The following is a 21,426-nucleotide window of genomic DNA, read 5'->3' on the forward strand; positions in this document are numbered from 1 at the left end:
TTGAAATATATTTTCAAATCTAGTGATCCAGGGCAACCACTACGCACCTACCGATGGCATCGTTAATCAGAGTTGAACTTATGATTATAAAGCTTAAGAGTAAACCACACAGATGGCGCCACTCTACATTAACCAATATTGTTTCATAATACCTACCCCAAAAGGATAAATTCATAATGATCACCAAAATGAGTTAATTAATATTTAGTTAAACCCACTATTCATTAATAATTTATATCTTATCTTTACTTATTATGGGGAGATAATATTTGAAGGAGAAATTTGGTCAATATGAATGAATTCAGTTTTTTTTTGCTTATTGAAAAAATGTATTTTTCAATTAAGGTATAAAGTCCACCATATTTAGGTCAACGTTGCTATAAAAATAAACTTACTCTAATGATCCCCAACAGGGCAAAGCTGCACAACGCACATTGTGGCTGTGCAACTCTCAAAATTAAACCCGTTATTAACAAGTCAACATAATTTGATAGAAAGCACATTGATCGCCGATTTATTCAGTCTCAGTGACTTCCTGATTCTTTGATTTTTTCTTCTTCTTTTTCTCCTTCTTCGCCGGCTACGCAACATATAATAACTCATTAAACAACATTTAAAAACTTCATAAACTCACCTCTCCTTCAGTAGTGCTTTCTTCTAATTGACTTGCACTGGTTTGTTCTGAGATTTCAGAGTCCCTCTTGTGCTTTTTTTTCTTGTGTTTTTTAGGACTTTCTTCTGCAGGTTCACCCTCAGTTTGACTTGTGTCCTCAGACTCCTGTTTGTGCTTTTTTTTCTTATGTTTTGCTTTCAAGGAAGTGTCTGCTTCTGTTTCTATGGCATCTTGAGAAGTATCAACAACTGAACTGCTGAGCTTTCGCTAAATAAACATAAAAAAAATAATAAGAAAAAATAAAAATAGCCTGAAGGGCTCACCTTCTTGCATTCATCGCCCACTGTCTGGCTATCGACGGCTTCTGTTTTTATGTTTGCAGGTTTACTAGAAGAAAACCCATAAAAACCGTCAAGCCATTTTTGATTTTAAACATTTAAAAATCCAACAATAAATAAATACTTAAAACTTACGCTGCAAGATCAACGTAACTGTGCAGCCAATCCTTGGGTGTATTTTCATTGGGACGTCCATATTTATCCAGTTGTCCTTTAGCAATAAGGATTTTTTTTTGACTGGCCCTTTGCCCCAGGCCCCATTTCCGTGGATAAGTGTCTCTCTCCATAATAACCCTTTTAATTTTTGCCACCACTCCATGATCACATGAAGCAATTGTGGCTGTAGTCATTTGGGCTAAAGCCAGAGCTATGGCTTCACCTTTTGTGGTTACAATGACTATTTCCTCATTCAATTCTATGTTGTCATCATACCTCAAAATACCCGGAAGTAGGATTTTGGCCCCATAACAGACAGCATTTACCTGATTAATAAAACCAAAAAATAAAATATTTTGTTGGTCATTTTATGACAAAGATTACTTACTGAGCTGTCCTTCATGATGATTCTTTTATGCCTAATTAAGAGTCCCTCTAGAGGCTTGATAACCCTTCTTAAATATGTCTCATCTTTATGGTTATCATACAGCCACTGAGCATCTAAAATATCATGTAAAGTGGCTGGATCATCTAATTCATTCATAATCCCTGAGCGAACACGTCTAAGCTCCAACATTTGCCCACCTAAACAACCCAATTTTCACCTAAGGCAGACTGACTTTCAAAAAAACTTACCAACTCCCAACACCAATCCTAAATGCACACACATGGTACGAATATAAGAGCCTGCTTCACATTTCACCCAAAACACACCTAAAATAGCAACCAATATAATTCTGTTTTCAAATCCAAAATTGACAGAGTGACCTAAATTCCTACTCTCATCATAATCACACAACAAACTATCATAAACAGTTCTAACTCGCAGCTGACGCTTCACAGCAGATATTAAAGGGGGGCGCTGAAATAAGGCTCCTTTAAGTTTCTCCAAGCCCTGTTTGATTTTTTTCACACCCCCCTCAATGGGGGAGTGTAGCTTAAACACTGTCACATACTCCTTTCCTGTGAGACAAACATTTTAAATTTACTTCAAAAATGAGTAAAGAAATTACCAGCAGCTTGCTGAGATTTAACCAGCCGAGTGGCCCTTTCTATGCACACAATAAGACACCCAGTTGTTTTTGGGTCAAGAGTACCAGAATGACCTGTTTTCTCCACTCTCAAAATGCGTTTGATCCAGGCAACTACTTCATGGGAGCTGGGATTGCTTGGTTTATCTAAATTTATATACCCAGATTTAATGTATTCGGATAATTCGCGTTTTAAGGGGCTGGCGCCAGCAGGTATTGGAGTATAGTGGTTAGTGCGCACATTCATACGATCAAAGTTCTAAAATTCAAGTAAGTTATATGAATGAACGTGAAAATTTGGTAACAGTTTACCCTACCTTGAGCAATAAAGGCCATTGGGATGTGTCTAGTTGGGCCACTTTGTCCGAACTTTTCAGTTGAAAGTCCTGCGTCCTCTGAATGTCAGCTAATTTTTCTGTTTTGGTTTTCTTCTTTTTCTTATCGGAATCTGCGAACAAATTGGAAAAATAGATTAAAAAAGGACCGGTAAAAAGTCTTAAAGGCAACTTTGAGTTAAATTAAGAGAATTTACCTGTAATTTCCATTTTTTAACGTTGCACGTGTACACGATAAGTGAAGTAAACACGCCGCCGAAATCTGAGGTTAGAAAACTCCTATTAAGTGTTATGCGCATAAGTCAGTCCAGGATTCAAGAGAGAGGTACTTTTCATTGGTAAAAGTAAAAATAGAAATCCATTGATTGATCTACAATACTCTCTATGCATTGAAAAGAGGGTGCACTATACTGAATTACACGCATATAATAAGGATCGATATAACAATGATTATTTAGATCAACTTTACAAATTAGCAAACTTTTGACATTAGAACAGCCACAGTCGCCATTTTTGTTTTTATTTTGTATATAAAACTTACAATCGTCCCTTTAATTTATTGTCGATGAACAATAGAGTTTTTAACGAGTTTCCAACATTATTTTCTATGTGAAGATATCAGCAAAGTGAGCCTCTAATGCCATAGATTAGATATTGAACCATGCAAGATAAAGAGGACGCGGAGAAGCTCCAAGAAATTATCAACAAATACAAAGTTGAGGTTAGAATTTCGTTTCCTGCTTTTGCATAGTGATTGTTTTTTTAATTAATTTCCGGGTTCCCTTTCAGGAACAGGAGGCCGAGGATTCTGAGTACGATGAAGCTGATTATGCAGACCTCGACTACAATCCCAATGATGAAGATCCCTTTGAGGTAAATATCCTAAAATTGATTATGTCAAACTTTCTTTTTGTCCTAAATATAGCCCTTAAACTTTACTCTTACCCATCCAATTAATTAGGTAGACGATCAAGATTTTCCCCAATACTCAAGAACAGATGTAACAAAGCTAAACACTTATGCTCCCTCAGAATATCTCACCCCTAGTGAGAAGGCTGTGATAGAGTCTTGTGAGAATGAACAACTCAAACAGCTGCTTATTCTCAATAGGTCTAAAAATGTGCAACTTATGCAAATGTATAAGAGAGTAAAAGACTTGTTAATAGAGTGTTTATCTGACATAACCAAGCAGGAGGAGTATTGCAGAGCCATAGCCACCTGCAACAAAAAGGTTCATTTGACCATTAACATGTTTTTGAAGGTACAAGAGCTTTTTTTTGTAGTACCATCCAAAAGTTTGGAGGTTGGGTATTCCATATTTTAAAACTACAGACAATTTTCCTTGCCCTCCAAATGCTGACACATTGCGCAAAGTCAAGAAAGGAGAAGTATTGTTTTATGACATGAACCTTTCAAATAAGTGGGTGCATAAGGATGTTCTTCGGCTAAAAAAAGGTTATATGTCTAGTTTTTGTACTGATGCTTATTATTGTACCTGTTTTGCTATTAGGTGTTGCTTTTCATTATAAAATGGTGCTAACTACTGATATTAATAAGCAAATTAATAGTATAATGGCCAAGGATGAGGAAAATATTACTGAAGAGGATAAAGCAAAGGTTGAAGCTTTAGAAGTAAGGCTAAAACATTTGGGGGAGTCGTCATATCCTGCATTAGGGAATGAGAGTGTTATTGATTGGGAAAGAATATCTAAAAATTTGTTCAAGGAAAGGTAAAATATTTTCTTTAGATTTCAGTTTTAGAATTTTAGAAATTATTGAATTCTGCAACCATATAGGTATGTCTCAGATGACTGTAAAATTTACTGGCGCACTTATGTCCACCCTAACATAAATAAATCCTCATGGACTGCAGAGGAAAGTGAGAGGCTCAAACAATTGGTTCAGGAATACAACTTTCAAAACTGGGATCAAATTGCTTCAGCTTTAGGTACCAATCGTTCAGGTTTCATTGTGTGCAGTTACTATTTCAAGAAATTACATCCTCCAATACTGCCAGGGAAATTCACTCCTGAGGAAAACCGAAAATTGAGTGCTTTAGTTGAAAAATATAGAGAAGGTCCGTTTGTGTTTGTGTTTTTTTGTTGGTACTAATTTGGGATTTTCCTGAAGGTGATTACATTCCTTGGACTCAAATAACGCACCATTTTAAGGGTAGAGTACGCTCTCAAGTCTTCCACCGCTATAAGTATTATTTGAGCATAGAGAATGACGATATTCATAAGAATAGGTTTACTGAGGCAGAGGACGTTTTGCTGATGGTATTAGTTGAGCGGTATGTTTTGTTTGGTTCTGCAATAAAAATTCCCCACTAAAGTCTGTTGTTGAGCAATTCAGGTTTGGGAGTAGATTCACAAAAATCAAGAAACACTTCCCTAATCGGTCAGTGCCACAGCTGAAAGCGCGCTACAACTCCAATCTCAGGAACGTTGTGAAAAAGGGTATTGAGTAATTGATAATCTTCAATGAAGGTAGTTGTAAAGGCATTTCTAAGGTTCTTTTACACTGAAAGAGGACCAAATTATCCTGTCTTTTGTGGAAAAACATGGCTTGAAGAGTTGGAACCAATTGGTGCCAGAGTTAAACAGATCCAGCTCTCAGATCAGACAGAGATACAACACCCTTATGAAATTTCAAGCGACGAATCCAAGTGGTCATTTGGAGAACGCTCCACGTAGACGATTTGCTGGCCTGGCGGGCCAAAAAGAATTCGATTATTTACGGTAAGTTAGAAATTTCTGCGAAGAATTTTTTAAATATTTAAGTCAGGTACATGGTGGAGAAATTCAAAGATTGCGAAGTGATTCCGACCCTCCCTGATATTGAACGAATGCTAGAAGTGAGTCCGAAACCCAAAGCGGAACCTCTTCAACGGAAGTCAACTGTTAACGAGCGATTGACTAGGGGTGTAAAAAGATCTCCAGAAGAAGCAATTCAGTGTGATAGTGACAGTGATGTTTCAGTGATGCCCAGCATAGCTATAGACGATCTCATCACTGATTATTTCAGCGGGTCTATGAAAATAAAGTTCGAGGAGGCTGATAGTTTAGCTGACTACGTAGAAACAGCCTCAGGTATTTTACAGAACTTGATACATTTTTTGGTAGGTTAAAGAGATTTTTTAGATGCGATCGGGAGTCTATTAACAACTTTTCAAGCGGAGCTCCACATTCCTGTGAAATTCCAGGAGGACCAGCGCCTGGACGGGATCGACGTAGGTATTTTAAGTGCCCTGGTCAGGAACACATCAGCGGCCAAAGACGAATATGTGATTGGAGGGAAGGAGGAGGCTGTGCATAGGCTAGTGCCCCCCAATCTCAACACGGTGGTGGGAATGCGCAGTTTATTAATTAAAAATCAGATCTACAAGAATAACTGCGTTAAAAGAGAGAAGCAATCAGATGATTTTAGGCGAGTATGTGAATGGATTTTGGGGGTGAAATAACTGTGTTTCTCTGCAGGAAGGACGAAATGGAGCGGCAGGTTTTATGGTGCATAAATAATCACATGGCGAGTCTTCCTGCAGAGCAGCAGCAGCAGTTACTTGAAGAACGAACTCTCTTCTCCAGGAGATTCTTCGCTATGTTCAAATTACCAGCTATGCTCTCATTAGTAACACCAGCGCCAGCTCTTCTTGATCACTTGACAACTCGGCCAAAGGTAGTAAATAAACAATCAGTCCATTTCAAGCTTGAAGAACAACAATTTTTATGCAGGAACTACGGACGTATCAAAAGAAGCCCAGAATAGACACAAATGATTGCAAACCGTCAATCAGCGAGTTGGCAACTGCAGTCAGCGACGTTGACAATAACGTTAAACCAAAACTAACGATAGCTGAAGAGCTTAAGCGCAGAATCAACCAGACTTTAGAAGATTTGAAACACTTTAAGCCAGTTAAGAGGCCAATCGGAACATCCTGTGAACTAACCACGCAGAAAAGTGTCATTTGCAATGTCGAAATAAAAAAGCGTGAAAACTCTACAGTTGATTTAACGAAAAGTAGCAGCAAACTCAGGGCTTTCCGTCGACGGAAGAGAAGTAAAGTCAACGAGCCATCCCACTTAACATCTAACAATTCCACAGTGAATAAACCCGCAGTGGTGCTTCTAAAAAAAAAAATCGTTGAAGAGAAACCAGTGGATTTTCCCATTAAAAAAGAGCCAAAAATGACGCATCAAAAAAAGAAGGTGTCTGCCAAGAGGACGGATATTAACATGACAAATATCAACTTGTCAAATAGCGATAATTATGTTAAAAACTCCACTTTATCGCCTAAAAAGATTAGGAAACAAAGCAACTTTGACATGGCAAAAGGAGAGCTGGTGCTGGGCAACGATGGCTGTGATAGCTCGGTAATGGCCACAGAGGATGACGTCAAAGACCTGAACATGCTGAATGCCGTCTTGAAGCAACGTTCCCTCAAAGAGGAGGAGGAGAATTTCGAATTCTAAGTTTTAGGGGACTTATTTATTTTATTTATATGTGACTTTGTAGCAAATGATACCTTAGCGAAAATACATATTTTTGTTATTAAGAAACCGAGTTTTTATGCATCTATTCTGTTGGTTAACTGTCTGTCATCGCTGCCAAATTGTCTTGGATTTCGCTTGATTTTGATGAAAACAAGTCATAAAACCATAACTTTTTGATTTCATGTTTAATTCATATTTTTGACTGTGAGATGACATACAATGATTACTTACAAAACTATTATTTCCTCCTAATTAGATATACGCACTTGAACGGTTTCTTTACACACACTATCTTCAAAACCTAATACACATTTCTACGACACACAGATAACACAAGTAACGAGAATATTCTTATTATTATTTCAATAACATAATTTGTGCTCAAAACTATAGCTTCTTAGCTCGCAGACTGAGTGACTCAAATAACGAGAAATTGATGTTAAATAGTCGAGATATGTATAAGTTTGAGACACTCTTTTATTAGAGTCTGCAAATCTAATAATTGAGATTCTATAGAAAAGTAACATAGAAAAAAATCAGTCCCAAAGCGACAATTAGATCATAATCTTGTGTAAAATTAATTAACGGGCCCGCGCGCAAATCGGTTCTATGGCCTCTATAATATGTATATTCGAAAAAAATTATAAAGTGTAAATATAAATTAGTTAAAAGTTTCAGTTCATCCATTGCAATACCTTCAGAAATGAAACACAATGGAAAAATCATCAATGCATTTAAAGCAATGTCGAAGACATGTCTTAAATGCGGCTAAATGCTATAATGATGGTGAGTGCAGCCGCCAGCAACGTCCAAAAAAGGATAGACCCTTCAAGTTGACTCCCACCGAGTCTCATTTTGTCCATAGCCTTTTTCCACAGATCAGGTTCTACCTCCTGTTTTCTAGAAGGAAGTAAATTCCTCGCTCTTAAGTAATCCTCTAAGGCTGGGGAGTCTTTAGAGTAGGGAGGGAAGTATTCCGTCACCCTCTCGCGTACCCACCATCCTGGCTGCGATCTTGATAAAACGCACAAAGTTATTTTTTTATTACCGGCAATCTCTGAACTTACCTATGCCCCCAAGAAGAGAATTTGTACTTATACAAAACTCCCCTGATGTACTTCGGGGGTTTAGAACTGAAGGGTGAGTGCCTCTGATCAATTAAACTCAACGCTTCAGGCCTGGAGGTCAACAACCGATGAGTGAGTGACAACAGCCAAGGTTGTTTGTCATACGTGCTTTGCGCAGCCCAATAGAACTGCCAATCCAATCTCGGAGAGTATGGAGCTAGGCGGAAACGTTAAATTATCTCAAAACAACACTGCAAAACACTTACCAACAAAGGCCAGGGAATGATTAACATTTCCCGGCTTATAAAGGAAATTGTACTCTTTCCATGGGCCTTCTAGACTGTCCGAGCCTTCTAGGAGAATTTCTGGGCGTCCCTCCACACCTGTGATCTTCGGAAACAGGTTGTATTGGTTAACGATACGCGCTTTGTGCAGACGGTTAAAGGTGACTTGTTGGAAAGGGTGTACTGAAGAATTGGTTTTTGGGTGCATGGACAATAATGTTGTCTAAATATTATTTAGGTGAAAAATAGTTCTCATTATCCTATGAAAGACTCACAGAACCGCCAAAGAAAATAAGTACCGCAAACATTGTGTAGACACCTGTAACTAAGAGCCCAATTGTGATGCTTCCAGTGTAGTTGTTGTTATACAAAATTTGCCTTAGGCACAGCAAAATGGTGATCCCCAATGTGATAAGGAGAAACAAGGCAACCCAAGGCAGGGCGCTTTCAACCAATAAGCTTAACTGAGTTTTTGTGAAGGCTACAATAACAACCAGCCTACATATAATTATCCCATTTCCTATGCAGACACTTACAAATCTGTGTTTCTAATATTCCTCCATTATAGTTCAACCCATACAGCTTAATGAGACCAAAAGTCACCAATGCCCAGATCCCTACATTTACAGTATTGTCCAAAATGTCCCACTTAGACATGGGCTTTTTCCTCTCATAGAAAAACTGGTCATCTAATAGGGACAGCAGTAAAGTAACTATCAGGATATTTGAGAAGCCGAAATTTCCAGTGGCAACAATGCAGGTTTGAAGTAAGATCTGAAAAACAAAGACACTTTAGTGATTTCAGTGTTACCTTCAGACACATTACCTCCAAATGGAATGCAGTAATCCGAGCCGACCTCACAGGCAAAAAGAACAAAAATGGAACAACCAGCTCACATAAATTCGCATAAACAGTGCTTAATCTCAAGATCCATGTGGGCAAGTTTTGGGCATAAAATGATAAGGGATTAGGCAATGGCATAGTCTCAAAATAATGATTTAGAGCTGGAAAAAACACCTCTCTCTCAATTCCTTCAATTAAAAGTATTTAAAATGCCAACCTGACAGGGTCCACCACTTGGGACAGCCACTTAGCAGCTTTCCCAGACCTGAGGTGAATAACACCCTAAACAGGAGAAAGCGGCAAAGCCAAATTCCTATCAGCTCTGTGGAAGGAACTTTAGTCTTCCTGCGTCCTGGCAACAAAGGCGCTAGGAATATGACAATGAAGCCTGCTTCAAGGAGGAGTTCATCACTAAAAATTGGAACGTTTAGTACATGCTGAAATTGAGTGGAGAAAAATTCATGGAAGGACAAAGATGGAAAAATTGGATAACAGGACAAAGGAAGAATCAAGAAGCAGATTTCTGAGGTATTTTGGTGCACATGCTGGGGACTTGAGGTTCAAAAATTGAAATCCCTTGGGAAAAACTTACAAATTGTTTGACACAAAGGTCTGCCCAACTTGATACAAAGAGAAGTATAAAGACCACAAAGCTGTAAACACTGGGACTATACAGAACTTCTGTGAGACAGTCCTGAAATCAGTATAAGTTTAATTGCCAGGTTTTCAATATGATTAGCAGTTTTACCCTGTGAAGGCCAATAACATACCAAATAGAGCCAATATGTCTATAGCATCACTAGTGCTGAAACCCACATAGGGGGCCAGCCACAACAAAGTGGGCTGATAATGAATTTTAGCTGATAATGTTTTGTGTTTGCTGTTCTCCAGCACTGACCTGGCAGGTAAAATTCCATTATCGCCATATAGCCCTGGAAAGAAGCTTTGTAACATGAACTGTTTATGGTAATAAATAGCATCATTATTAAAAATAAATACCCACTAATCTCTATATAAATTTTGATATGAAATTGTCTATTTTAAAAGCATTCAAATTACATAAACTCTTATAAATAGATTTTTCTCAATTTGTTATTTGCTGACCAAATCGGATGATTATGGCTTGATGATCAGGTACCAGCAAATAACGGTACCACCATGTATGATTTGTTTACGCTTACCTGGAGCCTGAATATACCATGATAAAAAGGCTGAAAGATATACTATGCAAATAGCCCTGAGGAGTAGATTCCTAGTATATCGGACCGAGATAATTTCATTCATTTTCTTCTTAGGAAAACACCAAATTTCACGTTTTTAAATAATGAATTACCAATTTTAAATGAAAAATAAGGACCAAGAAATATGTAATACGAAGCACGCTTCGCTGCTATAAGATTTAACCTTGACAGGAACAATAGTAGGGGGGAATTTTATAATTGAGGTTGATTGTTATCCTTTTCTATGACATGTGAATGAAACGAAAGAAGCGCTACTCTTCTATAGTAGTGCCACCTTCAAAATCAAAAGCAGGAATAAACTATAGTCATTGGTTCTTCTTCCATCTACCAATGCCAATTGTAAGGTTATGTTTATTTATATTGTTTACAATCGTCGAAATTGCTTATAAAGGCGGCAACTTAAGTATTAAAAATAAAAGTGCCTCAAATACCCATGTCAGTATCAAAATATGACCAACAAAACTTCCCTAGCACTCTTAACTGAGTACGGTGGAGACTCCTCTGAGGATGAAGTCCCAGGGCCTCGAGTCTCCACCAAACGCACCTTTAGAGAGGACCCAGAGAGTGACAGCCGTCCTCAAAGGTACTATAAAGGCTTTTATTAATTCCTCACTTCAGAGAGTAAATTTCCAGACTGCCTGTGCCTGCACACTTCATCACAAAAAATGAAGATGAGCCTAAAGATGATCCAGTTCTGCATGAGGGAAGATTGAGATCTTTTGCTCATGAGCGGGGCAATTGGGCTACATTTGTATATATTTCATGTGAGTCTGAATGAATTACCACAAATAATATGGGTTTCTTACCTCTTTAAATTATACTTAGTTGAAGCCAAACCTAGCATCTTAGAGTTGTGCTCTTATATTAAGGAAATCATGCCTTCTCACTTGGAAGTGAAAATCTCGGAAGATTTTCATATAAGTCTCACTAAAACTGTGGTTTTAAAGTACCACTGGATTACTCCTTTCATACAAAGCTTGAAGGAGCATTTAGGTGTTTTTAGAAAGTATTTCATCACAGACAGGCCAAATTCTGTATTTAAAAATGTTTGTTGCAGATTTATCATCTTATTAAAAGGCATTAAAGTTTATTGTAATGAGGAGCGCACTAGAACTTTCATAGGAGTACGAATAAAGAGTGGTTATGACACTTTATTAAGTCTGGTAAATGTCTTAGATCAGTGCCTCAATGAGTTCCATTTGCCTTGCTTCTATAAGGTAAATTTTTATTACTGAACCACTAAATTTTTCAATATATATTTTTTGCTTTTAAGGATCCTTCATTTCACATCAGTATAGCTTGGTTTGTTGGAGACATGCAGAGAGAACTTGAAGCTTATGTGGCCCAACTGAATGACAAATTTACAGAGCTTATGGACATGCATTCAGAGGACAATTTTTATATTTTAGCTGAAAGTGTCTTGTGTAAATCAGGAAATAAATATTTTCAGTTTGTTTTAAGTTAATAAAAAATTTAATAAAAACAAGTAAAACATTTATTTATCCTTTTCAAACTTAAACCTGCAACAAAAGCTTTTCAATAACACTATCCAGAGTTCTGACTACGGGTGATTCAGGTACCTCCTCAAAGAAATTCTTTCCCTCATCACAGCATTTGGCCACTTTAGGGTCCAAGGGAAGACTGCCCAGAAAAGGCACATCTAATTCCTCACACATTTTTCTGGCCCCTCCAGTAGTGGCTTTAAAAATGTTTGAAGATTTCTGCAATAAATTGAAATAATTTCTTTTGCAATAAAGTGAGTCTTATAGGGTAAAGCACCTGACAGCAAGGACAAACAAATTCGGCCATATTCTCCACAACTCCTAAGACTTTAATATTGGTTTTCCTGCAAAAATCAATCTCTTTTCTCACATCCAACAAAGCTACCTCTTGAGGTGTGGTAACAATCACAGCTCCAGTTAGATTGGCTTGAGATAAGTAAGTCACAGCTGATAAATGCTCATCAGAGGTACCTAATGACCCAAAACCTATAGTGGTAATTCACACATTAAGCTGTTAGTAATACCTGGAGGGGTGTCCATTAATAAATAATCAAGCTGGCCCCAATCAACTTCACTTAAAAACTGTCTGATCATGCCATTTTTCTTGGGCCCACGCCAAATTATTGCATCATCTGCTGATGACAATAAAAAGCCTATGGACATTACTGAGAGATTGTCATCTATATAAACTGGAGACCAGCCAGAGCCTGACTGGTGCACTTGCTCATCTTGGACGCCTAGGACATAGGGCTGAGAAGGGCCACAAATGTCTATGTCTAAGACTGCAACCTAAAAGTCATTAGTTTATTTTGTGGACATATATTTATTAAACACCCAGTATTATTAATATTAACTTAAAAAATCAATATATTCTGTTGCAGTCAAAATATTTAGGTCAACTACCCCGATACAACCTGACACTAGGTTGTGAATTGAACCCTGGCTGTTGCATTATTTCAGTTCCCCTTATAAGACAGTAAGAATGATATTTGGGCACGAAAAAGAACGTAGAAGCCGCTATAACAGGGTAAGTCTGAGGCTATGATACTCACATTTCTCTCCACATCTCTGGCAGCCAAAGCTCTACTAAGCAAAGCAGTTACAGTGCTTTTCCCTACTCCTCCCTTTCCAGAGAGGATTAGGATTTTATGTTTAACACTCTCCAACCTTAAAATTTGAAAATCAATCAAGTCCAAGCCAGCCTGACATGCAAGAGGCAGCTGTAGTACCTTTCTTTCACTAAAGCTATGCCAGGATCAGGTCCTTTAGGCCCTGACGCACATATTTGTTGATTGGGGCATCCCCCACAAGCTGCAGCCTTGCCTGCCTCCTCACTTTGTGTTCCTGGGCAGTCTATGGAATTAAAATGGGGCCCAGTTCAATGTGATTTTCAGACAGGGGTTTTGCATTAAAGTTGAAATGTTATGGGTAGTACTTACGTTCGGGAGCTGATTGGGGCTTCTCCACAACACTAGACATTTAGAACGTGACTTTTTAAGATTTCTTGACGATTAAAGAAAAATGAAAGGATTACTACAACTTTGTAAATTCGGAAAATGTGAGGTTATGTTAATTGTCTTTGTCGAAGAAGTGATTGCAACGTTTCCAAATAGATAATTCGGTTTGTTTTTTTTATAGTTTTAGATAGTTTTTAACGTATTTTTATAATAGGAATAAATTGAGGAATATTAATATACGTAAAGAAAAGCTGTATGTTAGTCCGAATGTCCATTTTATATTATAAAAAAAGTATCCTTTAAAGTCACTCCGGAAGTGATAACAGCGCGCTACATTAGCGAACAGTCATCATTGCCAGGTCACCTATAATTTAATTTAATCTTTGAGACATTTGGCAACACGCTTCACCTGGCACTTCCACCATAAAATTGTAATTTTTCTAAAAAATCCATTTCAATCCACACCAACCAGAGACAGTCCCGTACTCACTAAAACTTCCCCATATTTTAACTGAGGGTTCTGTATTGAAGCAACTGCAGCCATGGAGCACCATGATGGCTACCCCTTGTATGGAGCAAGTAGCGGGCCCCCCAATGCCAGCCAGGATTGGGCAGTACTATGAAACACCGCGCCCCCATCCTTGGAGGCCCACCCTGGGATATGGAACTGTACCCTTGTAATGATTAATTACATTTAAAAAATCTTTGTGTGATAATTTCTTGCATTAAGGCCTAGCCAACATGTTACGAATTGCATTATCGACCCATGCTACACGCCTTACGGTATGGCTACTGAGCCCTTGAAATTCCCAAATTTAGTGACTGGGTTTGAGAGGAACCCTGCGCACACTACTAGAGCTGCCCTATACACTCGTTATACCCCTTTGGAGTGGACCCAAAGCAACTTGAAGAACTACAGCGTTGCTGATACCAACCGAAATTACTCGGAGAGGCTTAGGGGAGATTTTATTAGAGTTATGAGGTGGTCATTTTGGGGTGGTTTGGATAAACTTTTTATTCGATGTCTTTATAGGGAAACTGATGAGAAGACTGCACAGGGCCAAAGGGAGTCTGGACGTAGACTTGGGGAGCGGATAACTGATACAACTTTCTGGCGCAATGAAGTGAGGACTGAATTAGAGAGACTTCTCACTGAGACCAGTCTGCTGCAAGACGCTAAAAGAGCCATTGATAAGGCTATAAATGATATCGAGGCTCCGCTGCATATTGCGCAGGAATGCCTTTATCACAGAGAGAGGAGAAACGGAATTGAGCTAGTCCATGACAGTCCTGAGCAGTCTCTTTTGAGTGAAATCGAAATTTACCGCAATGCGCAGGCAAAACTCAAGTGTCTGGCCTCTAAAGTAGGAGATCAACTGCGTAATAATAGAGCTGCGCAGCATGAGCTTGAAACGGACATCACTAGTAAAGAGGGAGCTTTGGGTATCGACAACATTTGCCACCAATTGAATGACTTTTCCAAGGGGATTAACTACTATGGGGGCATTGAAAAGTTCGATCCCACGTAAGTGTTATGGTTTCGCTTAAATTTGGAATTCATTAAAATTGAATCAGGGTGAGCACCATTCAAACTTGGGCAGAGCACAGCAATCGAATAGTGCAGAAATCTCAATCGGAGAGGGGGCATTCGGCTCAAATGAGGTCAGACGTAGACAATCTTATCAACACGTGCTCTCAGGAGATTTGGGATGCTTGGAGCAACACCAACAATTCTCTAGCTAGACGAGCAGCTGAAGAATTGGAGGCCAAGAGCAAGCTGCAGAACCACCTCCATAAGGTCCAGCAGGAGATTTTCGATCTTGAAAAGAATATTGAACTGCTGAAAAAGGGCATTTTGGATAAGAGCGCCCCCATGAAAGTAGCTCAAACGAGGCTGGAGTCGCGCACCCACAGGAAGAGTATTGAGCTGTGCAGAGACAATGCTCAGGATCGGTCAGACTTAACGACACCTATAATAAACGTTTTTGTATTGTATTTTCGTTTTTAGGCTAGTGAATGAAGTGCGTGATCTACAGGACAGCATCGAGTACTTGCACAAAAAGCTGCAAGAAGCAGAGGCTCAGCACCAGCAGTTGCTGAAGAGCAGGGCGATCCTTGAAGAAGACTTACACAACAAGTGTAATTCCCTATTCATCGATAGAGAAAAGTGTATGGGATTACGCCGCTCCTTTCCTATCACTGCCACTATCAAATATTGATCAAGTTTTCTTATTTGATTCAAGTTATATGTAATGCTTGTTAGTAAATAAAACTAATTGTTGCTAGGATAATTTAATGAAAATAATTTGGGCGAGGCCCCATAGATAACAATAATGATATAAGAAAATAACTAAAAATTAATTAACAAAAACGAAGAGTCAAATAAAAAGGCTCCCAAAATAAGCTTTTATTTGTTCCGCGCAAATCATTCACTATTATACACAGAGACTTTGGTGATTAAGATCACATATTCTTTGAACTGAAACTAAACCGCTGATGAAATTGCACCCTCAAGCGCACCCCCTTTGTGCAATGAAATCTGTGTCGAGACCAGTTTTGACTGTTTTAATGGCATCCCCTTACCACAGCTTGTTATGGTAAAACTTCAAGTCAAAGTAGCCTTGATCTGTGAGCCCCGGAGTGCTCCTTCCGGGAGTGACAATGCCCGCCGCCTCCGTTCTGGGGCTCATGAGGCCTTTAAGCGTGGCACTCTCGGGTGCACTTTCAACGTTTCGAATCTCTTCTTCCACAGCATCAAGGCTGTCTGCGTCTTCTTCGTTACTGGGTACGTCCAAAGCTTCCTCTCTTTCTTCTTCTAGCAACTCTTGCTTTACGTCTTCAACAGCAAATGGTTCTTCGGCGGCATCAATATTGAGCGAGTTCGGCCGATCTGCCTTTGGTTCTTGCGGGCTGGAACATTATTTACAAAGGGGGAGGTAAAAGTGCGGGTGTTGACGACAGTTGTGGGGGAGGTTTATTGCGAAACTATTTCGGCCCTGCAAATGAAAAAGAAACGAAACGAACTGAAAAATAAATAATAGAAACATAGCGAAAAAATAAAAATGTTAAAAGAAGCAAAGCTGCCCAAGTAAAGATGGTTTTACTTACCGCATTAAATCGCATTGGGAAAAACCGACTTAAAGACGGAGATTTTAAGGGTGGGACCTTTTAGAAATTAATTCCTACTTATATTGGGAAGCCTGGCAACTACCAGGGTCTGACTAAAAATGGGAGGGAAATAGAAGTATTATTCCATGTTAGGGGATCTAAGAGCTTACTAGAGCTACGGAGAGTAGCATTTGGACGGACCTTAAACCGGTCTTAAAATGAACCTTAAAAGGTTATACCGGCTTGAAACCTAATGCTGGAAATGATGAAATATTGTTAATTAAATTCAATGTAGGTCACACTTCATATTCTGTTTTTATTTCGAAACTTTGGAAAAAATATGAACTTAAACATTTTCGACAAAAAGGTGAACGAAGTTTATTCAACATCAAACACAGTCATACGATAAATCCTCGAGAGCCTGTTTGCTGAGCATTGCAATAGGGCCCATTGGGCCTATTACAATGCGTGGCTTGCCTTGGGGGTAACTATTAACGAACATTCACGCTTACACATACGCTGGCCGAAGCTAAAATACTTACCAGTAATAGAGAGTATTATTTTGCCTTTCTAAGTGGGTCATAGATTCGTATTTAACACTAAAGCATGCAATTTTGTATAGGGTCCCATGAAATGTTAGTTTCAATAGCCCCAATGAACTTACCCCGACGCTTTCTGGTTGGATTTTATGACAGCGGAGTCGTTATGGATGATCTGGAATATTGTTTATTGTGTTAAGGTGAAATCAAAGAATGTTGTGTTAGTACCTGTCCCATACTGCAAGGCGGCCTGGGGGCGCCGTACCGCCCGAAGGGGCGCCCCTGTTGCAGGCCGTTGGCCGATTGTTTCTTCGCCGAAACGTTACTGTTAGGATCAAGTTAGCGAAAATGAATGAGTTAGTTTTGTGAGTGTCTCACCTGATACTGTTGTCGTCTTCTACCGGCATTCGAATAGGTTCAGCAGCTTTTGGAAAAAAGCCGTCAAACACAACATAATTATTCATTTGCTTAACAGGAGTGCTGAGCCCGTAATGCTTCTGCAAAAAGCCGAGGAATTTTTCGCTGGGCCTATCGATCGCCATTCGCATCGGCTCAATCTGCTCCTTCTACATGAGGAAAAACCTTCGAAACATTTTTTCAAACTTGCTCAATAACTTACATGAAGCATGTGTTCAAAAAGTTGTCTACCGAAGCCTGACCGCTGCCTGGACTCATGGATATAGAAGTCCAGAACGCAAGGGGGTGAAACTTGGTAGTGCTGACCCTCGCGATCGAAAACGTAAAGGCTTTTTTCTCCAGTTTTCAGCATACCTGTGACTGCACCTTTACCACTGAAATTCAAGATTTTAGGAGCTCAGCAAAGTATTTTCATGTCACTCATGCGCCTTTAGTAGGTACCGGTCTTAGGGCCAAATTATTAAAGCGCTGATACGTTTAGCGCGGAGTATATAGCTTCCGTGAAAATGAAGGAAGTCGAAGCCTGAATAATTTGGCTCTTAATAAGTCATTATAGCATAAAAAGCACATTACTGAGGAAACAATAAAAACCTCTTTTAAGTTCGTTAAGCCCCGGATGCACTTAATTGAAGTTACTGCATATTCCAAGTGATGTATGCATGCAAATCTTTCTATATGCAACTGGAAAATTGGGTACCCATGTCGGATTTAAATGACTGAAACCATCTGCTTTTTCTGTAACGGGTTCCTGCTCGTGGCAATAAACTTTGGCCTTAATTCTATGCATCGTTAGTAAAATATTTGCACTATAATGTGGGTGTTTGGACTAAAATGGAGCTGGTCATTTTATCGCTTCCAGTGGGTCTATGAGGGCGAGAAGACCCGCTGTTTTTTTTTGCAATTAAGTAGGCGCAGATGTAGAAGCCACTTGACTTGGTTGAAGAAGGATTGAGGGCCATGAGCTCAAAAAGACGTTCTCGAATGACGTAGGACTCAAACGACTCTGTCTACTAAAATAACGTTAACTGCCCAAAAGAGCCTCAAAAATGATGGTTGAATCGTCGGAATTTTCAAATTTGTCGACGACAATTTTCCAAGAGGAACGTGAGCCACCAGGCAATGAAACCATGGCAGAAAAGAGTCGATTTCACTCTACAACCTGCAGGCTTATTCAGAGCGTGCTATTATTATTAATATTATTGCTGCAATCATCATTGCAGGAACTACGTATTTAAGTTTAAGTAGAAAGTAGATTTGCGGCAATTAAACCTCAAGTTTACCGCTCTGTGACTAATAAATCAAAGCAATTTGTGCGGCTAAATCTTCGTTTTCGCAAGTAATCTTCAGGGCTATTAATGGAAAAAAATCATTAGAACAGTGACACTTACTTATTGGCGTTTTGGTCAATGAGAAGATACAATCGGTGTTCGGAATTTCTGAGCCGGTCTGCGGTGGTGATGGGTTTCGTTAGGCTCTGGGCATGGGCTGAGGCCTCGCCCATCGCATTGACGATTTGAGTCACCTTCGATTGAGTATCCCTGCAAAAACAAATCTATTTTTTATGACGGTGCTTTGTAAGTTTTTAATTATTATGGATTTGCAGTGGATCGATTGGGGCAAACCAATTTGCTTTAACAAAAGCAGCTATTATGTGGTGTCAAGGCTGGGCAACGTGTACCCCAATTATTGGCTGGAAGTCGCAAAGATGATACAAGGCACGTATATGTACGTTACAACAAATTAAATTAATTAAGCATCTTCTTGGCCTTGTAAGACGCAATACGCGTCCTCCTGGTATTACATACATATTAATAGCACGCGCTCGATTTACCGGTACGGGACATGTAATATGTTTTCGATGGTACCTGAATGTTTTTGTTTTGCTCCCAAATGACCCATTTATATTCATGAACTAAAACACCCTGTCGTGCGAAAATATGAACCACAAAAAAGTCACTTCTTCGCGTGAGAGGGCTGAAATTAATTCCAGTACATGCAACGACCCTTAAGTTTAGTGAAAGTTGGTCGTAAAATGAGAGGTTTGTGGCTCTCGTAAAAACCTCCAGTGGTTGTGTAAATATACGAAGGAATCAATGCAAATGGGGATATTTGCATGCCCTCCAGACTAGTCCAGACATTGGATCAAACATTTCATGGTCGCAAATCTGGGCGTTTTATTGGTCAAAAACGTACAATATGTGGTCGAAATTATTGCAGACATGCATGTGAAATTATCGACTTTGGGAGGTGGAATCTGCAAAACGCCCTCAAAAATTAGGTTAATGGAGTATATCAGCGAAAATATCCGCTTTTAAACCCCCATGTACGCATTGATCAAATAGACGTGCCGAAAAACAAGGACGAGCATTAAATTGGGTCAATAAGACCCCCCTATGAGGGTTGTTTTTCGACATTAATGTTGCAGCAAATATTGTCTAGATTTAAACGAAATTTATGAAGAATGTACAGGGGGTTCGTAAGAGGAATATCTTTCAAGTTCTAAGTACGTTGTAGTGGATCTTAGACACCTGAATGATAATCATGAAATTGTTCTTGTTATGGATCTGTTCTCCCTATAACAGGGGCGTTATAAGAAAAACTTGTACTATTGAATTAAGAAATAAATATATTTATTGAGAATATTAGATCATGTTGTTCAAGTACTTTTACTAAATGTCTACAGGACAAGTATTTTTGAGACTTTTCAGCTCTTCCTGACAAAACAATTTTTGGGTAAAATGGAGGGGCTTAAGGGGATGTTCCTTGGGCGAAAATTAAAAGTTCTTATAAACACATGTCCAGAATCGCTCCATTTTAGAAATAAAGGGTGCGAGAGTTTAGGCAAATAGTCGTTTTCGGAAACACCCTATATAATAGCATCCCTTGGCAACTGGTCCTTGCCAACCTATTACATGTTGCTCTTCCTTCCTCATCTTTTATCCACGTTCTTAGTCATACATCGAATATCAAACAGGTACTTCGCCCCCTCCTTAGGTGCGCTTTCCATGACTCACCATAGGGCCCGCTTATCACCGCTAAATCCAGGAGGAACCAATGTGTTCCCCACCTCCACAATGGGGTGCTTGAAGATCTCGTTCAAGTTGAATCGGAACTCCATAGCCGGCGGCTCCAAAAAGCTGTTTTCCTCCAAATTTGTATCCGACAAGGCCGCCGCTCCTCCTTACAGCCTCACACAGCACCGACACACTGGAAAATCGATAAAACGAGCTCGAGGTGCTTATGACAGGTGCATCTAATTTGACACAAGAATGTCAGTGATGATACTTGATTTTTGTTTTTTCAGAGCCGACGAGATGATTTCGTCCGTAGGACGATCGTGTCAAAGCAGCGCGTAGCGTATGTTTTCTGATTCAATGAAAGGAAGCGGTGGTCGAGGTTGGTTGGGTTCGTTTGAGGACATAGGCGGCCCATTGGGGCTTCACGCTTCTTCCCGATTAACGCTACTCCCGGCAGATCACAAGGGTCAAAATTATGGATATAAGCGTTGAATACCGAGGAAACAACCATTCAAAGGCACTAACATTAATTTTTGATAAGTAACGGAAATCTTAAATCAGGATGCGCCACTGATGAAAACGTAGATCGATCCTTCTCATGCGAGACACACAATCTGGCTTTGCGCACTGCGAAGAATTACACATGGTCAGGTATGTACGCGATGGATTAATCACACCTTAAAGAAACTAAGTCCCACGCACTTTTCTTTTTGTCTGTGTGCTCTAACTTCTACGTTTAAAATTTCCCGCTCGGCTAATAAGGCACTTGATTAATACTCATTAACATACTTTTCGCATTGAAAACCTGCTGTTCTTCAATTTTTAATTAGTTCCCCCCAGATAGCGATTGTTCTTGACGTAAAATAGGTTGATTCGTAATTTGCCTTATTTGGGAATTTTGTTGATTATGATTTCTATTAATTGTGACGCATTAATTTGACCTCAGAAGATGTTGTAGTTGATACAGTAGAAATTTGATGGAAG

General features: G+C 39.2%; 6 protein-coding genes across 7 annotated transcripts; 2 read left to right on the forward strand and 4 right to left on the reverse strand.

The window, feature by feature from the left end:
* Positions 1–305: 305 nt before the first annotated feature.
* Positions 306–2,786, reverse strand: Nop60B (dyskerin pseudouridine synthase 1 Nop60B). The gene is made up of 10 exons (XM_066394217.1): positions 2,671–2,786; positions 2,456–2,586; positions 2,121–2,397; positions 1,876–2,070; positions 1,744–1,821; positions 1,496–1,692; positions 1,087–1,433; positions 937–1,000; positions 635–880; positions 306–580 (listed from the first exon to the last, which is right to left on the reverse strand). Exons 1-10 carry the CDS (start codon positions 2,681–2,683, stop codon positions 515–517), a joined length of 1,614 nt encoding a protein of 537 aa, XP_066250314.1. The 5' UTR covers positions 2,684–2,786; the 3' UTR covers positions 306–514.
* A 240-nt stretch (positions 2,787–3,026) lies between these two features.
* Positions 3,027–11,900, forward strand: LOC136411640 (uncharacterized). Its single transcript, XM_066394285.1, has 17 exons — positions 3,027–3,194; positions 3,263–3,346; positions 3,435–3,704; positions 3,757–3,928; positions 3,984–4,203; positions 4,270–4,550; positions 4,604–4,766; positions 4,829–4,932; positions 4,986–5,214; positions 5,261–5,565; positions 5,617–5,906; positions 5,957–6,151; positions 6,208–6,942; positions 10,822–10,985; positions 11,036–11,166; positions 11,228–11,619; positions 11,676–11,900. Exons 1-17 carry the CDS (start codon positions 3,135–3,137, stop codon positions 11,865–11,867), a joined length of 3,987 nt encoding a protein of 1,328 aa, XP_066250382.1. The 5' UTR covers positions 3,027–3,134; the 3' UTR covers positions 11,868–11,900.
* On the reverse strand, positions 7,138–10,541 carry LOC136411824 (lipase maturation factor 2-like). Its single transcript, XM_066394571.1, has 10 exons — positions 10,343–10,541; positions 9,910–10,093; positions 9,754–9,855; positions 9,379–9,572; positions 9,144–9,322; positions 8,854–9,091; positions 8,593–8,798; positions 8,300–8,540; positions 8,034–8,250; positions 7,138–7,980 (listed from the first exon to the last, which is right to left on the reverse strand). Exons 1-10 carry the CDS (start codon positions 10,443–10,445, stop codon positions 7,725–7,727), a joined length of 1,920 nt encoding a protein of 639 aa, XP_066250668.1. The 5' UTR covers positions 10,446–10,541; the 3' UTR covers positions 7,138–7,724.
* Positions 11,884–13,502, reverse strand: Nubp1 (NUBP iron-sulfur cluster assembly factor 1). Its single transcript, XM_066394576.1, has 6 exons — positions 13,344–13,502; positions 13,134–13,257; positions 12,957–13,071; positions 12,429–12,693; positions 12,182–12,375; positions 11,884–12,123 (listed from the first exon to the last, which is right to left on the reverse strand). Exons 1-6 carry the CDS (start codon positions 13,381–13,383, stop codon positions 11,917–11,919), a joined length of 945 nt encoding a protein of 314 aa, XP_066250673.1. The 5' UTR covers positions 13,384–13,502; the 3' UTR covers positions 11,884–11,916.
* LOC136411826 (tektin-3-like) lies at positions 12,704–15,652 on the forward strand. Its single transcript, XM_066394572.1, has 6 exons — positions 12,704–12,931; positions 13,893–14,038; positions 14,092–14,343; positions 14,395–14,886; positions 14,937–15,314; positions 15,370–15,652. The coding sequence occupies exons 1-6, from the start codon at positions 12,887–12,889 to the stop codon at positions 15,578–15,580; spliced, it is 1,524 nt and encodes a 507-aa protein (XP_066250669.1). The 5' UTR covers positions 12,704–12,886; the 3' UTR covers positions 15,581–15,652.
* LOC136411827 (alpha-tubulin N-acetyltransferase-like) lies at positions 15,638–20,757 on the reverse strand. Of its 2 annotated transcripts, XM_066394573.1 has the most exons (7): positions 20,440–20,757; positions 18,814–18,963; positions 17,628–17,799; positions 17,387–17,574; positions 17,237–17,333; positions 17,134–17,183; positions 15,638–16,271 (listed from the first exon to the last, which is right to left on the reverse strand). In XM_066394573.1, the coding sequence occupies exons 1-7, from the start codon at positions 20,541–20,543 to the stop codon at positions 15,941–15,943; spliced, it is 1,092 nt and encodes a 363-aa protein (XP_066250670.1). In that variant the 5' UTR covers positions 20,544–20,757; the 3' UTR covers positions 15,638–15,940. The 2 variants fall into 2 exon arrangements, with proteins under 2 accessions (XP_066250670.1, XP_066250671.1); XM_066394574.1 differs by lacking the exons at positions 17,134–17,183; positions 17,237–17,333.
* Positions 20,758–21,426: the final 669 nt, after the last annotated feature.

Source organism: Euwallacea similis, chromosome 10, assembly GCF_039881205.1.
Source record: "Euwallacea similis isolate ESF13 chromosome 10, ESF131.1, whole genome shotgun sequence".
In the NCBI taxonomy this organism is placed as follows: domain Eukaryota; kingdom Metazoa; phylum Arthropoda; class Insecta; order Coleoptera; family Curculionidae; genus Euwallacea; species Euwallacea similis.

Excerpts from the sequence above, each read along its gene's own strand:
- LOC136411640 (XM_066394285.1), top strand. The coding sequence starts at position 3,135 with ATGCAAGATAAAGAGGACGCGGAGAAGCTCCAAGAAATTATCAACAAA. Across the intron at positions 5,907-5,956 it reads AATCAGATGATTTTAGGCGA|GACGAAATGGAGCGGCAGGT; the intron begins GTATGTGAATGG and ends CTCTGCAGGAAG. Across the intron at positions 6,943-10,821 it reads AGGAGGAGAATTTCGAATTC|TGCCTCAAATACCCATGTCA; the intron begins TAAGTTTTAGGG and ends TAAAAATAAAAG.
- Nop60B (XM_066394217.1), bottom strand. Across the intron at positions 1,822-1,875 it reads TGATGAGAGTAGGAATTTAG|GTGTGTTTTGGGTGAAATGT; the intron begins GTCACTCTGTCA and ends TTGCTATTTTAG. Across the intron at positions 881-936 it reads TGGGCGATGAATGCAAGAAG|CGAAAGCTCAGCAGTTCAGT; the intron begins GTGAGCCCTTCA and ends ATGTTTATTTAG.
- LOC136411824 (XM_066394571.1), bottom strand. The coding sequence starts at position 10,445 with ATGAATGAAATTATCTCGGTCCGATATACTAGGAATCTACTCCTCAGG. Across the intron at positions 9,573-9,753 it reads ACCTTTGTGTCAAACAATTT|TGATGAACTCCTCCTTGAAG; the intron begins GTAAGTTTTTCC and ends TCCAATTTTTAG. Across the intron at positions 9,092-9,143 it reads TTACTGCATTCCATTTGGAG|ATCTTACTTCAAACCTGCAT; the intron begins GTAATGTGTCTG and ends TTTGTTTTTCAG.
- LOC136411826 (XM_066394572.1), top strand. The coding sequence starts at position 12,887 with ATGATATTTGGGCACGAAAAAGAACGTAGAAGCCGCTATAACAGG. Across the intron at positions 14,039-14,091 it reads GGATATGGAACTGTACCCTT|GCCTAGCCAACATGTTACGA; the intron begins GTAATGATTAAT and ends TCTTGCATTAAG. Across the intron at positions 14,344-14,394 it reads GATTTTATTAGAGTTATGAG|GGAAACTGATGAGAAGACTG; the intron begins GTGGTCATTTTG and ends ATGTCTTTATAG.
- LOC136411827 (XM_066394573.1), bottom strand. The coding sequence starts at position 20,543 with ATGGAGTTCCGATTCAACTTGAACGAGATCTTCAAGCACCCCATTGTG. Across the intron at positions 18,964-20,439 it reads GGTGATAAGCGGGCCCTATG|GGATACTCAATCGAAGGTGA; the intron begins GTGAGTCATGGA and ends TTGTTTTTGCAG. Across the intron at positions 17,334-17,386 it reads GAAGACGACAACAGTATCAG|TAACGTTTCGGCGAAGAAAC; the intron begins GTGAGACACTCA and ends TGATCCTAACAG.
- Nubp1 (XM_066394576.1), bottom strand. The coding sequence starts at position 13,383 with ATGTCTAGTGTTGTGGAGAAGCCCCAATCAGCTCCCGAAC. Across the intron at positions 13,258-13,343 it reads GCCCCAATCAGCTCCCGAAC|ACTGCCCAGGAACACAAAGT; the intron begins GTAAGTACTACC and ends TTAATTCCATAG. Across the intron at positions 12,694-12,956 it reads CCAGAGATGTGGAGAGAAAT|GTTGCAGTCTTAGACATAGA; the intron begins GTGAGTATCATA and ends AATGACTTTTAG.